This window comes from Amphiura filiformis, chromosome 17 (assembly GCF_039555335.1).
Source record: "Amphiura filiformis chromosome 17, Afil_fr2py, whole genome shotgun sequence".
Classification (NCBI taxonomy): Eukaryota; Metazoa; Echinodermata; class Ophiuroidea; order Amphilepidida; family Amphiuridae; genus Amphiura; species Amphiura filiformis.
In genome coordinates this window covers 40837029-40853400 of record NC_092644.1, presented here as the reverse complement: position 1 = coordinate 40853400, position 16372 = coordinate 40837029, and the positions used below count along the sequence as shown (strand labels likewise).

Sequence of the window (16372 nt, the reverse complement as noted above, 5' to 3'; positions counted from 1 at the left end):
TCCTACCTTATACATCATTAACCATCCAATATATTTGAAATAATAAAATGGAATTTTTCTTCTGAAGATGTTAAGCATGCCCCTATTTTGATCTCTGTGCGTGACAATTCAACATACAGGCAATGCCATTGGGAATCCTAAGTGACTGACAGTAACAAATTTAGATTTCAATTCTGTATTTCTTGCTCATCCTTCTTTTAAGGTACCGTATTCATTCCAATAAGCGCCCAGGGCACTTTACAAAGTCATTTTGGGTGGGTGGCGGGGGCGCTTATTTTCTATTTTTTATCCTCAAGCTATTTCACTGTATCAACGTCTATCAGTCGCATGAATGGTACCATTTAGCAAATTAAAAATACCCTGGGTGGGCGCTTATTGGGGTATGGGCGCTTATTGGAACGAATACGGTACATATACTATGTAGCAAAGTAAAATACAGGGAGCAGCAAGGGGGAAACCAAGGCAACGCAATTTACCACTTTAAAAGGCCTTATAGCCACCAAGTGAATCTCAACTTCCCAAGATTTTAACTGGGCTATTCAGTTAAAATCCATACACCCCCAGGCCAATGGAAGACATGACCTTACTTACTCTTCCACACAGGGAGTGTGAGTTACCTGAATGGGCGACTCCATTTGAAATCTTCACCCCCGTGTGGGTGATTAATCCTAACCCCAGGCATGAGACTGCACTTTCCTAAAAAAACCTGAAAAAACTGAAAATGCGCGTGAAATTGGGCAAAAAGTACCAAAAACAGGCTGAAATTAAATAAAGTTGCGGAAATTTTGACTATAAAAAAAACTGAATTCAGTTTTTAAACTGAAAATTCTCATGCCTGTAACCCTACCCGTGGTTTTTTTTGCTTTCGGAAGGGAAAGAAGAAACGAAAAAGGAGAGAAGATGAGGAGAAAAGTCACTTGGCACCCCCGGGATTCGAGCCTGGGACCCCTCGCATGCCACGCAGAAGATCCCCAGCATGTAGCCACACAGGTGACGTTGCCCTGGGTATATATGACTTGGGCTGATTGCGTCATCAAGTCACGTGGAATGCATGCACGCAGAGTGGTTTTAATAGTGAGCTTTAGTGAGACCTAGTTGGGTTAGGGTTAAGGTTGTGTCTTCCACATTTCAACTGAATGGAATAGCTCAAATTATTGAAGTGCATCATGAGAGTATAATACAAGAAGAACTGGATAAAATGGAACTTGTGCAAAGAAGTTCTATTTCATAATGCAGGAGATAAATTGGAGTACCAAGGGAAAAACCTGCTCACTTCTGGCACTGCGGAGAACCAAACCATAATAACATTGCAAAAAAATATGATAGCTCTCCTTCTGTGAGATGCAACTATATCCTGTTGAGGAGCCTATACATTAACATTGTATCAGCACAAAGTGTGCTGAGGCTTGTGGATCAACGTCTAGGCATTGTGCCTGTGCGTAGCGCACTATAAATCACTGCGCTTTTTTTTTTTGCGCACAATGCCAAGAATATGACAAAGAGTCATTTTAATGTAAAAATAAAATATTATACAATGTCTGCCAATTCATCAATATTACATTTGAATATTTTTTTTGTAAAGAAAGTACTTCACCTTCAAATGATTAATCTGATAAATGGGAATTAGATTGACAGAATAAGAACTTATCATAATGTTTATTTCCTGGGTTGAATATGGGACAACTAAGAAAAACAATCCTTGCCCCTTGCCATATTCCACTAACACGCAATTGCGCAAACCTTTAAAATACTAAAGTACTTCATGAGCTTCACATTTTCAAATAAACAATTAAAACTGTGTTTCCTGGGTTGAATATGGGACACCTAAGATAAACAATCCTTGCCCCTTGCCATCTTCCACTAACACTCAAACCTTTAAAATACTAAAGTACATCATACAAGCTTCACATTTTCAAATAACCAATTAAAACTGTGTCTTACTTATGAAAAAAGTGTTGTATAACTATAAAATTTTCAAGTCTTTTAAAATTCATATACTAGTACCAAGGCAAGTTCCAAATGGCAAATAGCAGAAATGTGCTTTTAAAGGAAGATAATTCATCTGGTGTCATCAACAGAAAAAACGATTTGTAGAAAATGGCGAAAAATGTATACTTTTACAATGCAAAAAGCAACTTTTCTAGGCATTGTTCACATGATGCCTTCAGGAAAGAAAGTTTCCTATTACCAAGTCCTAACTTTGTTTGAGTTAATGTTTGAAGGTGCAAAATTAACTATAGGGATGTTATTTTACCCCTATGTTCAGAAATTTCAATCCCAACAAATTTTAAACAAATCTTTTATGAGTTTAATTGACAGATGATGTCAGATGCAACCTAGACTTTTTAAATCAGTTTCCGATTGTAGATAGGGAGGTAGCCACACACACCACTTCCAATAAAATTCTGAATTCAGCATCACAAAATAAACTAGATTGGACTCTCTGGAGAGATTGAAATTCAAATTACATCTTATGATCAGAAGTTGAGCTTGCTAATATAGGGGTCGACCAAGTCATCACTACCCAAAATCAAGTCATATTCAAATGCGATAGGTTGTTTCTTCTTTCTTTTTTCTTCTTCTTCTTATTTTATCTTTTTGGAGGAATACACAATATGCTTGAAGTTGTTTGAAAAATTACATAAAAATTCACATTGGATCAGGTAACACTTGATCTCATCATGTAGTCAGTCATCCAGCATTATAAATTGGTGATGACATATAAGATAGCACTAACAGGGAAGGTCTTTTAGTGCCACACTCTACATGCAGGTTCAAGTTCAAGTTCAAGTTTATTTCACCATCATATCATCATAATATTATATACAGTAACAAAAGGTTGAGAAAACGATGGTAGGACAATCACAAGAGCAAAGCTCGAAAGACGTGATTGCCCTCAGTGACAAAAACAAAAAGACGCCTACAGACAACAGACAAGGACGGGGGTGAAAAACGACAGACTGACAGGACTAGTGCAGACAGACAAAGACGTTGGCAATGACAATCATGACAAATAAAAAGTCAATGAGAAATGTAAAAGTAAGTGTCTTAACTTACAGTACAATGATACAATTTTATGATAAATGACATTATTGAATACAATAAATTTATGAGTATAAAGAAATCAAGTAATCTTTGTAACTGCGTTTAAAAGAATTAGGAGACAAGGCAATTTTGATATCATCGGGGATGGCATTCCAGAGCAATGGACCTTGCCTTCTAATGGTATTTCTAGCCAAATCATATTTGAATATTGCGGGCCGAAACAAACTCTATGAGAGAGTGGAATAATTGTGGATGGCCATATTTTTAACAAAATAATTGGCAAAATTACAAGGCATGTTGTTAATACTGAAATTATACATAAATAAAGCTTTGATAAGTTTATGAATATCAAAAATATTCAAGGTATTTAGCTGAGAAAATAAAGGTGATGTGTGGGCCAGCCACGTAGAGTTGGTACATAATCTGATAATTCTCTTTTGTTTAACAAAAATAGAGTTCAAATTACAGTTGTTAGGATCTGCCCAAATTATATTGCAGTAGTTTAAATGAGGTAGAACTAATGTATTGGACAAGGTAAATAACGTATTACGAAAAGAATATGCTTAAGGCGATACAGAATTCCACTATACCTTGAAACAATATTGGTAACATAAGAATTATGATCATACCAAGTCAGAGATTAAGTCAAGAATAACACCCAAAAATTTAGTACGAGTTACTTTCATAAGTTCATTGGCATCAATAAATATATGTGTATTGTGATATATGCGATTGCTATGACGGTTTTTAAACATAATATAATTCGTTTTTTGAACATTAAGGGACAACTTGTTAGCTTTGAACCAGACAGAAATATTAATTAATTCATTATTAACAGAACAGATAAGTTCATCAAGGTTCGGATTGGACATAATAGCATTTGTATCATCTGCATAGATAAAAAAAGACAAATCTTTCGAAGAATATACAATATCATTGAGGAAAATAATAAAAAGAAGGGGACCCAATACAGAACCCTTGGGGAACACCGCAATGAACAGTACTTAAATGAGATTTACAATTATTGAACACAACATATTGTTTTCTGTTTGTAAGGTAACTCATGAACCACTCCAAGGCCTTTCCACGTACTCCATAATGGCGAAGTTTCTCAATGAGAATATCATGATTGATCGTATCGAAAGCCTTGGAGAGGTCCAGGAATATACCCAATGTATGGTGACCTTTATCAAGATGAGAAGCGATCATATTGTATGCCTCTAAGACAGCCATGTAGGAAGAATAATTTGTTCTAAAACCAAATTGACTTTGATGAAGTAATAAATGATATGTTAGAAAATTATAAAGTCTCTTATGAATAATACGCTCAAATATCTTTGAAAACACAGGAAGGATTGAAATTGGGCGATAATTGTTACATAAATTGGAGTCGCCAGCTTTAAAAATAGGAACCACTTTAGCGTGCTTAAGCTCATCTGGAAAAATTCCAGTAGAAATGGACAAATTAAATATGTGAACCAACGGAGAAGCAATCAGGTGCTTAACAGCTTTAACAATATCAGGTCTAATTTCATCATAGCCAGGACTAGCACCAGATCTAAGAGAAGCACAGATTTTGATAACTTCATTTGTATCCGTCGGTGGGAGAAATAGTGAATTCTGTGGAGATGGAATTTTATTCAAAAATTGATCAAAAGGAGCGTGTGTAGAAGGAATATTTTAGCTAACTTAGGACCAATGTTGGTGAAGAAATCATTAAAACCATTGGCAATCATGCTAGGATCAGTTGTTGGAATGTTATTTATATTAAAACAATCTGGAAAAGGTTGCTTACGCTTCCTTCCTAAAAGATCATTTAAAATTTTCCAGGTTTGTTTGAGATCATGCTTGTGGTCACTGAGTAGATTACAATAATACATTTTCTTAGAATTACGAATTAGACTGGTAAGAGTATTTCTATAATTTACTAGTAACGCTTATTAGCATCTGTTGGAGAAGATTTGAATTTACGATACAGCTTGTCCTTACGTTTGATGGATGTTAAAATAGCAGTTGTGATCCATGGTTTATGAGGAATACGATTGTAACTTTGCTTCACTTGTTTATTCCTAATGGGAAAACAACGATTATATAATACAGACAGTTTATCAATAAATAACTTATACGCTTGGCTAACAGATTCCTCATTAAGAACATGATTCCAATTTGTTAATTCCAGGTGATTTGTAAAATAATGCATATTACGTTGAGTAAATGAACGACCATGAGTGGATCCAACAAAATTATATTTCAATGAAATAGAATCAGTAAATTGAAAAATAGGATAATGATCCGTGATATCAGACACACATATACCAGACTTAATTTTCTTATCAAAGACATTAGTGAAGATATTATCAAGAATTGTGGCAGAATGTGACGTAATCCTGGTGGGGCGATCTATAAGCGGAAACATATTATGATCAAAGTAACTTGTGAGGAAATTCTGAATTTTTGAATCAGTCTCGTGCTGTAAAAGGTCTAAGTTAAAATCACCCGAAATATAACAATGTTTGTTTTCATTAGCAATAACATCAAGACAACGGCTTAAATCAGAGTTAAATAAATCAACATCAGTTCTATGAGCACGATAAACATTACCAATAATGATATTCTTACACTTTGAATTCAAAATTTCAATGAAGATAGACTCGGAGTGATCAATGACATTAACAGAAGAGTCATGCTGAACTAAATCAAGATCCTTTCTTAATTTAAAAGAAAGCGAATTGTGAATATACAAAGAAGCACCACCACTTTTTCTGTTTTTCCGTGGTACACTAATTAAATTATAATTGGGAATATCGATTAAATTAGATTGATCCTCCTTAAACCAGGTTTCTGACATTGCAATTACAGAAAAAGTGTGTTTCAAATTGGATAAGAAAATTTCTATGTAGTCACGGTTTTTGTTAAAACTACGAGAATTTAAATGTAAAATTGAAAAACTGTCACTAAACGATGCATCAATATCCAGTGAATTATCAAAGTAATAGTTACAAGAGTTAACACAGTTGGGTTTAAACAGATTCTTTGGCATAGCATTATCAACAATATCATCATATAAGAAAGGATTCAGTTTCAAACTTAGCAGCTTATTATATTCAATGGAGTTATTAAAATAAAAAGATTAAATTTAAATTCATTATCATCAAGAATGTGATTGAATGGAAATAAATTACCGGTACAACTAAAACACATCCAGTTATTAACACCAGTATTACCATAAACACATCTTTTATGATAGAAACAATTACAGTATTTACAAGTTATCTTAACATTTTCATGAACAATATTCTTGAAACATTTATTACAATTTGCCATACAAACCAACGTCAACACGAAAATACACAAAAATTACACTAAACAAAAGGGGTATGAAAAATTAAAATGTGACAATTGGAGGAGGGGTTGTTGATGGTGGGCTATAACTGTACTCCTTGATGGCTTCCTTTTAAGTCATCAATCATAAGGAAGTTATCAGTGATAAGGAAGCCATCACATAAAGGAAGCCATCACATAAAGGAAGCCATCACATAAAGGAAGCCATCCCCCCGGGCCATCACCAATCAGATCTGTGAAGTCCGGTGCTGGATACCTACCTAATGTAACATACATATAGGACAAGTGAGTTGCACAATTCAAGACTTCCCATATTTCATTTCATTTCAAAATAATGTATTGAATTACTGCACTACTAAAAAAAAATTAAAAAGTATCAGACTTATTCATAAGAATAATTTTTAGAACATTAACATTGTAAATCAGATTAGACGAGGAAAAACTTACCTTCTTGGTTTCAAATAATGTATTGAATCCAAATGACATACATCCAGCTAGTTCATTCCTCGTTGTCCTCTTGAAGACAGAGATCAGCAGACGACAGTCACCCGTTTCCTTCCAGTGTGGGTCACTACAAACAACAACATCACCCATTATAAATTTAGAAATATAACATGTTGACTACAAAAAGGTTAACTCTCTCCACGCGGGTGTCAACTGCAGACGACAACTTTCAACAAATTTTTAAAAATTCAAAAATTTCAAAATTGTAAATTTTCATGACCATATTTGGAATCAGCATTAAAAATGCATTAAAATGAGTACAAACAAGCCTAGTATTGGTTCAGTGGTTCTTAAGATTGCTCTGATATTAGGAAAAAATGTCTCCAAACTTGGACTCCTTAATATGTTGAAGCCTATAGCCAGCACGCAGAGCATTAAGGTCCTTGTGTAACTTTAGCAGTATATAACCTTCCTGTGCGCCAAGCAGCCTTAGTAGATAACCTTTTTGTACTCCAAGCACTCAATGTTTAATTTTGTGATTGATGTTGCTCGAAATACTGTCCTACTCAGGGATCACTTACAGTTTGTCCACTCTGAAGTACAAAGTGACATACATGTAGCGCGCATATACAGTGCGTAAACAGTGCGCAGTGCTGCGTCTCTGCTGCAGGTATGACATAGGATGATGTTAAGTGCATGACATTTACTTTGGCAAAAGAGAGTATCTTCCTCTCCTCTTGTCTTTAGTTACATCCTTATAAACCATGTGAGGCTAATTGAAAAAAAGTGAGTCAAAGCTATGGCAAAACAAAGTAACATGTGAAGTAAATATAAACCATGTGCATCCTTTTGCCGTGGGACAGGGGATTTACTTACAATGTAAAGACCTCATGTATCTGTGCCATTTTTGTACACCTTGTTGGTCTTGTTGTTTGGCTGTACAAGATCTGGGCCTTTGATGTCACAACAGCTACCTGTAGTATTGGAAAACAAAAATATATATGGTCAACAAAAAAGTCGTAAGGAACAAATTTTTTAGGACAACAAAAAAAACCTGTTCTACAGTAGTTTCTTGGAAAAAGTAAAAATGTAAAACTAACGAGTGAACACAATTTGTATATTATTTTACAGATTTTCAAGATTTTTCAAGTAATTTGCAAAAACAAAAAACCCAGACCGAAGGTCTGTCCGCAAATTGTAGACAAATTTTTTTTCTTAATCGCCTGATGTCCTGCATACACCTATCAATAACCTCCTTTGTCAAAATAATTCACTGTCCCCTTAATAATGTATTAATGTTATGTTATCAATATTTTTAGGCAAGTAAAAAAGAAATTGAAATTCTTCAACTTCAGAGGTTAGAAGAGAAACACATTACATTGTTGGTATATATTCTATGTAGAGTGGATTTTCATCCACAACCACTCCTGCACAGAACATCATATTCAGGGCTAAATAAATGCCAAATTTCTCAGGAATGAAATCATAAACTTGCTAATTTCCCTGGAGAAGGGGATGTGAAGCAGCCACTGTGACCATGTATGCGGTCATGGGAGTTAGGGTTTGGGAGCCCAAAATAATTTTTGTTTACTTATGATTGCATAGACAGAAAAAACAACTCCTAAAAGCTGTTTTGCCTGCCAATGAAGTTCAGTATGATGGTACGATAAAGCTATAATAATGAAGAGGAAAAAATAAAATATTAATAATTTGGGGTTTTTTGGGGGGGAAGGGGGTCAAGATTTCCTGGGAGTGATGAAAACTTCCCAGGAGTGATGAAAATTTCCCGGGAGTGGTCAAAATTTCCCGGGAGTGATCAAAATTTCCCTGGAATGAGGTTCCCTGGTTCCCTACTTTTAAATTACCACCAATGGTCATGTTGTATTTGCTTGAGTAGCTTTACAGTATAACTTTGGAATATTTCTTTTCTTTCCAATAGTCATCATGGCAATGATATTGGGATTATTTGAAACTTGTTGTGATTTGGTTACTCACTGAAAGCGAAAGAAACATCTCTGAATCTAGTAAATCCTACTTACCTTAACATACACAAATACCTCTGTAATACTCTTCTTCTTTGTCTTACGCTGAAGGTTCTTAACAGACACAACTGTAAAATTACACACACAATAAACAAAAAAAAGCATTCTTCACTCTGATCAAAAACAAATCAGACTAAACACAAATATCCACAATTTTGGCTTCTAAAGCAGGACAAACAATTTAGTATACCTATGATCCTAAACACATACCACAGACTACATCTGTGGACCCCAAATGGAATTGAGGCTTTTTGGGCTATCCTTGGTACTCGTCTGGTGTTTACTCCATAATCCATATATTTCGTTGCTATATCTGGTATTTCATGCAACTGACCACATCTTGTATGTATTTATAATGTATATTTTGTTTATCATATGTGCTGTAATATTTTTATGTGCGTACTGAATAAATATGAATGATGAATCTGAGGCAACATGCGACATCAGATTTTAGTTTAATTGTCCATGTTTTTAGCGGGAATAGCCACTTAAAAAGTTATAAAACCAACAAAAAAGTACACTCTTCGCCTCAAATGTTGACAAAATGTAAACTTTATGATTTTTGCCAATTCTTAAAACTGCATGATTTTTCCGGACTCTGTGCAGTAATATCTAAATGTTTCCTTGATGTGTATCTCATTAGTCAAACTTACCGTGCACAAGCATGTCTTTTTGATTGTGATAAATTGCAAGCTTCAATTTGCCTGAAACACAATAATGAAAAAGAAATGATAAAATTACAACAGCAATTTTCAGGGGCAAAAATATTTTTAGGGGTTAACAGGGGCTATTTTTCAGTGAGATTATGAGCTTAAATATTATACTACACATAAGCAGTGTTGTAGTCGAGTCCTCATCATCCGAGTCCGAGTCCGAGTCCTTGGTGTCCGAGTCCAAGTCCGAGTCCCTGCCAATTTCTGATGTCCGAGTCCGAGTCCGAGTCCTCAATGTTCGAGTCCGAGTCCGAGTCCTTATGTATCAAATTCAAGCCCCGGGGGTTTCACCAATCCTTTGTCAACGTAGGCTCATACTTAACCAGAATTTTAGGTCTATATTATTTTCTTGTAAATACATAATTTGCTCATCCCACCTAGCATGCCTAGTATTGTTTAAGGGCTGTGCAATAATTATGCGGAGCCCGGGGTGAAATTGCAAAAATGCTTATCCCCTCTCGGTCTGCCTAAAATCGCTTGTCCCCCCTCCCGGCTTGCTAAAAATCTTTGCACCCCCCCTTTGTAAATGCCATTTTTAGGATTCAATTTACAAACCTTAATGGTTTAGATTATGTTGCGAGCGCAGTGAGCAGGGAAATTTGCATAAGCGTTTCCGTACTGTTTTCTATAAGCTTTTAGAGCGTTTTATTTGAAAGGAGCCCCGTATGTGCCAAAAATTCTCGGTTTGCCAAAAATGGCTTCCACCCTCCCTTCGATCGGCCAAAAAATTCTTACCCCCAATTTTACCTTCCCCCAATGCTCATAATATTTGCTCAGCCCCTTTAATGTGTAGCATACCTTGGAAACAGAATAATCACAGACTCACAGTAACTTATTAGGCTTGTGTTTTAAAGAGAGCAAAAGATGCATTATGACAATAAAAATATGACGGCAGTACCATACGTCAGGTGCTAAACGAAGGGGTGTTGGATCTGGCTGTAGGCCTATGCAGTATTATTCGGGGATGGGGTGGTCACTCACATGTAAAGGTGGTAGGGGTATGGTATGTGCGGCGGTCAAGGGTCCCTAATGTTCAGGCTCTCCGGCAGTTCCTTAAGACCCACATTTGCATCATGTTCCAGTTCAATGTTGAAATTTCAGTTCATCAAGCCCCTATTTTGCCCACAAATCAGTTCTTAGTTCCCAAAGTTTGGCGCCACACACCCCTACCAAAATTTAACTTGAGTGCCCCATCCCAGGATATTATTATTCATGTAGGCTACATTCTAGACTTGCGTCTAACAAAGCAGTCATGTCAAAACAAATTATTATGATTAAATACCATTTATAAAGATATAACTAAAAGCAATCTTGCTTTTTGGTTGTACTTTTATTTAGAAACTGAATTTATTTGCATGCAAAATTACTTAAAGTAATCACGTGATGTGATCATTGATCAAGCAAGGAAGTTTACAATGAAAGACCTAAAAAGACCCTATTTTGCGGACTCGAGGAGGACTCGGAGCCGAGTCCCGAGTCCTTGGGGTCCGAGTCCGAGTCCGAGTCCTTAGCTCCCGAGGCCAAGTCCGAGTCCGAGTCCTTGAAAAAAGGACTCGAGTCCGGACTCTAGTCCGAGTCCGAGTCCTCCAACACTGCACATAAGGTCATAAGGTAAACGTAAAGGTAAAGGAGACGATCCTGTATAAACAATGATCGGAGTGCCCATCTCTCTTTCATTGGCGATTGGGCCAGACTTCACCACAGCGAGTCTGTTACCTTCCCAGCATTTAAGAATGCGGTACCCATTTATACACCTGGGTGGAGAGGAGTAATCGAGATAAAGTGCCTTACTCAAGGGCACAACACGATGGCGTCACCGGGGCTTGAACCCGCAACCTTCTGATTATGAGTCGGGGCCGTTCCGCTCGGCCACTAATTAATTGTCAAATTAAAATGATAATCTCTAATCACACAATTTTTACCACATTCAAAAAAGTCTCCTACAGAGCTGGCCAAACTGCTGGTCAAACTATACTACTGCATCAAACTGGAGCAGTGGCGTAGCTAGGGGTTGTGGCACCCAGGGCTAAGGATACATAATGGCACCCCCTCCGCAATTCTTGAAACAATTTTGCACAAACAGGGCCTACCACTAATCAATTTTGGTTATAATAAAAGTTGAATATCGGTCATCGGTCTCAAATTGATCTTTTAAACAATTCTGTGTTGAAATCATGCTTGAGTAGCGCCCAAAAATTTTTGACTTTCAGCGTTTGGAGGGAGCGCAGAATTGATGCTTAATTGGTCAAATTGGCGCCTAGGGTACATGCCCCCCCTTGCACATGTCTCAATTCCCCTAACTGCTCAAAAATTTTCAATTACCGTAATGGGTTTGGTCAATTTCCCCCATTTGAATGACTGACAAAAGAAGGGGGCATGTCCTAGTGTCTCTTTGCACAAGCCACTGTGCCACTACCAATCTTGAGATGAGAGGAACTATACCTTTTTGAGTCTCCATAGTATGTCCTTGCTTGCAATGATGTACATTCTTCTTACTCAGGCTGTCACTGCTGCTGTGTCTCATAGACTCTCCTTCTGGGCGTGGTCTCGTGAGAGAGGAGGAATCCGAAACAATTGTACTAACGGATGGCTGCTGATGTAAGCTGTTCTGCGCAGATCCCATCTGCTGGCTTTTCAGTGTTGATGTTCTTGGTAGCTTCGGAGCTGGAGTAAACACCGGGTCATATATCATGGAGGAAGAAACCAAACTTGTCTCACAAAACATAGAGGATGACAAGGACTGTTTGGAAGAATTTGGGGCTGGAGGAGGTTTGCCTTGACATCTCTCATCTTTACGCATCCCTCTTTGTCTACCACCACTCACTGTCCTTTCCATGGCAACATATTCATCTTCTGGGTGCATAGTGTAGTAAAATGGCTGTGGGCTGGTGCGACGCTCAAACGAGAATGATGTTGACAGAGATGTTGAGGGAGTGTTTGAAGGCGCATGCACTTGATTGTCTTTCCTAGTTATTTTGGTATTTTTAGTTTCTGTATGATTCCATGATGTTGCCAGACTTTGCATCCTTTTTTCTTGGTATCTAGGTGGAAGATGATTGGTAGTGGTGTAGGTCCCGAGACTTGCCCTCCTTGTATTGTGCTTGCGCTCATCATGTGATCTCAGTCTTTTCACACTGGGACTGGGTTCATCTGAATAGGGGTTATCACATGCTCGTCTCTTCATGCTATGTCTTGGCACTCTCAATGAGCTGCTCATTTGTTGGCTAGCACGACGTTGTGGTCTATGGTTTTCCATTGTCTGAAATTAACAGAAAGAAACATCAATTGGTATTATTATTATTGGCTAGCTAACCTTCTGTCATATTTTCACCCTGGTATGTACAATTTGAGGGGAAATGGGCCAAAATATGTATGCAATTTGTGATTTTAATATTACATGTTATTTTTGATGGTTATTAAAAAGCTTAGAAACTGTGTTTTCCAAACATTAGAATGAATAACTTATTAGTCTTTGTCTAAGTCTTTGGGCTTGATTGTCACAGCATTTGAAAATGGGTGCAACAGCAAAACTCGCATGCAGTGCGCTGTGTCATGTTGACTCCCAAACCGTCTAGCATGCTGTGCGTTGCTCGAGCCCTCTTGCTTAGAATTTGCACACAATTCTGTCGGTCGGGGTTGTTGAATTTGACATGCTTATCACCATAACTGGAGTGAAACTTTTCTTTTGTTTTGGACTTGATAGTGTTCAGTTTTCTTCAAGTACATTTTTATAGGACATTATTATTGACGATATATCAAAGAAACAACTGCAAACAATAAGTAATTTAGCTATAAAGAGACATTTTATTGACTTGGTCATTCACTCCAAAGGTAATCATTCACTCCAGGGAGTAACTTGGAACAGCCATTTCTGACCAATCAGGAGCCAGAATTCCAATCTGTGACCCGTTACCCGTTATTGAAAATTTTGTTCGATTTATGTCACACAAAAGAACGCACGAGTCGAGTACAATTGACCAAAATGGTAGCATCTGCCTCCTGGTCACCTCAGATAAGACATCAGTATCAAGCTTGAAGCTGCTTATTAAATATTCATGAAACCGACCACGTGGTCACAATCGGTGGATCGGATTGGTTGGAATCAACGCACATGTTTGACCTTACAGGGGTCAGAGATATGCATATTCATGTATGAATGGCTGCTGGCTAAACAGCGATGCGGATATAGTATTCATCACCGGGACTGAGAAATGCGACATTTTCGATGTTTGTAAAGGGGAATTTCAGACACTGAGACTCCGCAGAGATTTCTACAATTTCGTCCAAAGGTAACCAAAGGGTTGGGGATCGCATTTTTAACTATCACTAAATCAGGGCTCCGCAAATAGCGGCGCGCGCGCCACATGTGGCGCGCCGTGGCTTCCCGAGTGGCGCGCGGCGCCGTTTAGATTAAAATTTAAAAAAAATAAACAATGCGATTCCCATGTTATCCTTGTAAAGACAGGCTAAAATAGTACAAAATGTTGCACCAAATGGCGTCATTTGCACCTCAAATTTTAAAAAATCTATAGCTTCAGAGGGGGGAACCCCTCTCACTCCCAGCAATTCGCAGCCTTTGAGTGGCGCTTGGCATTTTTTTTTAATTTCATGTGGCGCTTCAACAAATCTATTTGAGGAAGCCTGCACTAAATGTTTCGGAATTGAGGTCGGCTAAAAAGTAGACCATTTCGGGGACTGTTGTGTAGATGTCACATTTTGAACAGTGGGCGATAAGTGACCAATTTGGCTTTCAGCACAAGTGTTTGGCCTTACTCTAGGTACACTTGACCCAAATATATGATTTTTTTTTGGTGATGAGACAATCGCATTTTTAGATGGATTTTGATTGCAGTTCCACTGTTTTAAGATCTAGAAACACCACCGAAATGCTGTTTTGTTAGCTGAATCTTTTTGATGAAAGTCCATCTTTGATAAGATGTAACTTATATGACAAAACGGTCAAATTCAGTTTTGGCTTTCTTTATTCAAGCTTAGGGCTGTAATTTGACACGCGGTATATAAAATGATGTGGTTTGATGGTAAATTTGAATTCACTCCCTCGCCGATTTTTCAAAATGTCCGGATGATATACACGTGTCATGTCAAAAGGAGACACTTTTGGGCAGGATCGCAAATCCATGGAGAAATGACCAAAAATCTGCCGGGGGAGATTTTTTCACAATTTGGGTTTGTTGTGAATTTGTGATGTTATTATTGTTTAAAATATTGTCTGATAGTTTCAGACCCGAATATAACTGGCATCTTGTATTTTTTGAGACATTTTTCTAGGTAATTCCTACTCTCAACATTGTCAATATTATTTTTAAAGGCCGATTTCTCAATTACCAATTTTATAATACTATAACTTACGAACTCAATATCTTCGCTTAGGAATGTCCAATTTCATTGGGGAAAACGGCATTGTGGAACAAAATATCTCTATTCAACTTTCAAGATATGTAAAACCTCAAAATTGATAACCTGCCCAAAAGTGTCTCCTTTTGACATGACACGTCACATATATATTTTTTTTTTACTTTTTAGCCTAGCTTGGAAGAAGAATTATTCAACACAACAGACCTTCCGAATTCGACACCTTTTGATTTGTCATGTTTGTTCCCATATGAGCGATACTGACACCTTGTTTCTTGCAACTTAATCACAATTTTGAAAATCTCAAAATATATAAAATATATCTTAGTTGTATATGAGCAAATTATTGTACTTAAAACTTACCTTTGCGGGTGAATAGCGTGTATAAAACAGATTACAATAGCGTTGACGAATGGTAAACAATCATAAAACCGTAAATTCACATTTCGCGGTGTAATGATTCTAGAACATTTACACATGTATTTCTCATAAATGTGATACTTATCAATACAGTCATTCCATTATTTGTATATTGTCCTGTAATTATGTCTTTTATCAACTAATTCATTCAAAATACTTACTTTTTTGTTAGTAAATTGCTTTTAATTAACCACATTGCATTCTATTTTAAGGAAAATGTTTTCACAATTATAAAAACTATAATTGTTACAAAGGTGAACAGGTGCAAACTCGATCAATAGGTAAACACAGGAAAACACGAGATGCAACAAAGCATGCAATTTGCTAAGGAGCTCAAGGGCAATAAAATGTGCGCGGGGCGGGGGCGGGTAGACCTAATTCAATTTCAAGTTTGATTTCCAATACTGGGGCTATAAATTGTAAAAATAATAAGAAAAAAACATAAGCCTGCATTTTATATGTAAATTAGGGCCTAAAAAGCTACCGTATGGCTCATGGGAAAAATAATGGGATATACCCGGGGATAAAATAAAGCCTATATGCCTCCTACAATACTTGTGGGCCTAGGCTATTGATCGGGCAAAAATTTGGCCTATTTTATTTTAACTTTCTTTATGATCACAGTAAACACCGCGCCGGTTCCAAGTTCTGCCGGCGCGCCGCGGCGGTGCCCCGAAAACAATTGAACCGTATTTTATAGCAAACTTTAGGCTACAGCCTGGCTACATCAGGGGCTGTGCAATAATTATTAGCCCCGGGGGTAAAATTCCAAACGGCTCGCCAAAAATCGCTTGCCCCCCCTCTTGGCCTGCAAAAAATCTTTGTCCCCCCCCCTCTCGGCCCGCCAAAAATCTTTGCCCCCCCTTTGAACATGCCAAATTTTGGGATCCCAATTTGCAAACTTTAAATGGTCTATATGTATGTTGCGAGCGCAGCGAGCAGGAAAATGTGCATATTTAAGCGTTTCCGTACTGTTTTCCTAAGCCTTTTAGA

General features: G+C 37.3%; 1 protein-coding gene across 1 annotated transcript in view; it reads right to left on the bottom strand.

The window, feature by feature from the left end:
* LOC140137800 (uncharacterized) overlaps window positions 1-15410 on the bottom strand; it is a 571667-nt gene extending 556257 nt beyond the window's left edge. Inside the window, 6 exon segments of the mRNA XM_072159582.1 lie at window positions 6835-6958; window positions 7708-7805; window positions 8871-8941; window positions 9527-9577; window positions 12029-12845; window positions 15323-15410. Coding sequence (XP_072015683.1) covers window positions 6835-6958; window positions 7708-7805; window positions 8871-8941; window positions 9527-9577; window positions 12029-12842 — 1158 coding nt within the window. The 5' untranslated portion in view covers window positions 12843-12845; window positions 15323-15410.
* Window positions 15411-16372: the final 962 nt, after the last annotated feature.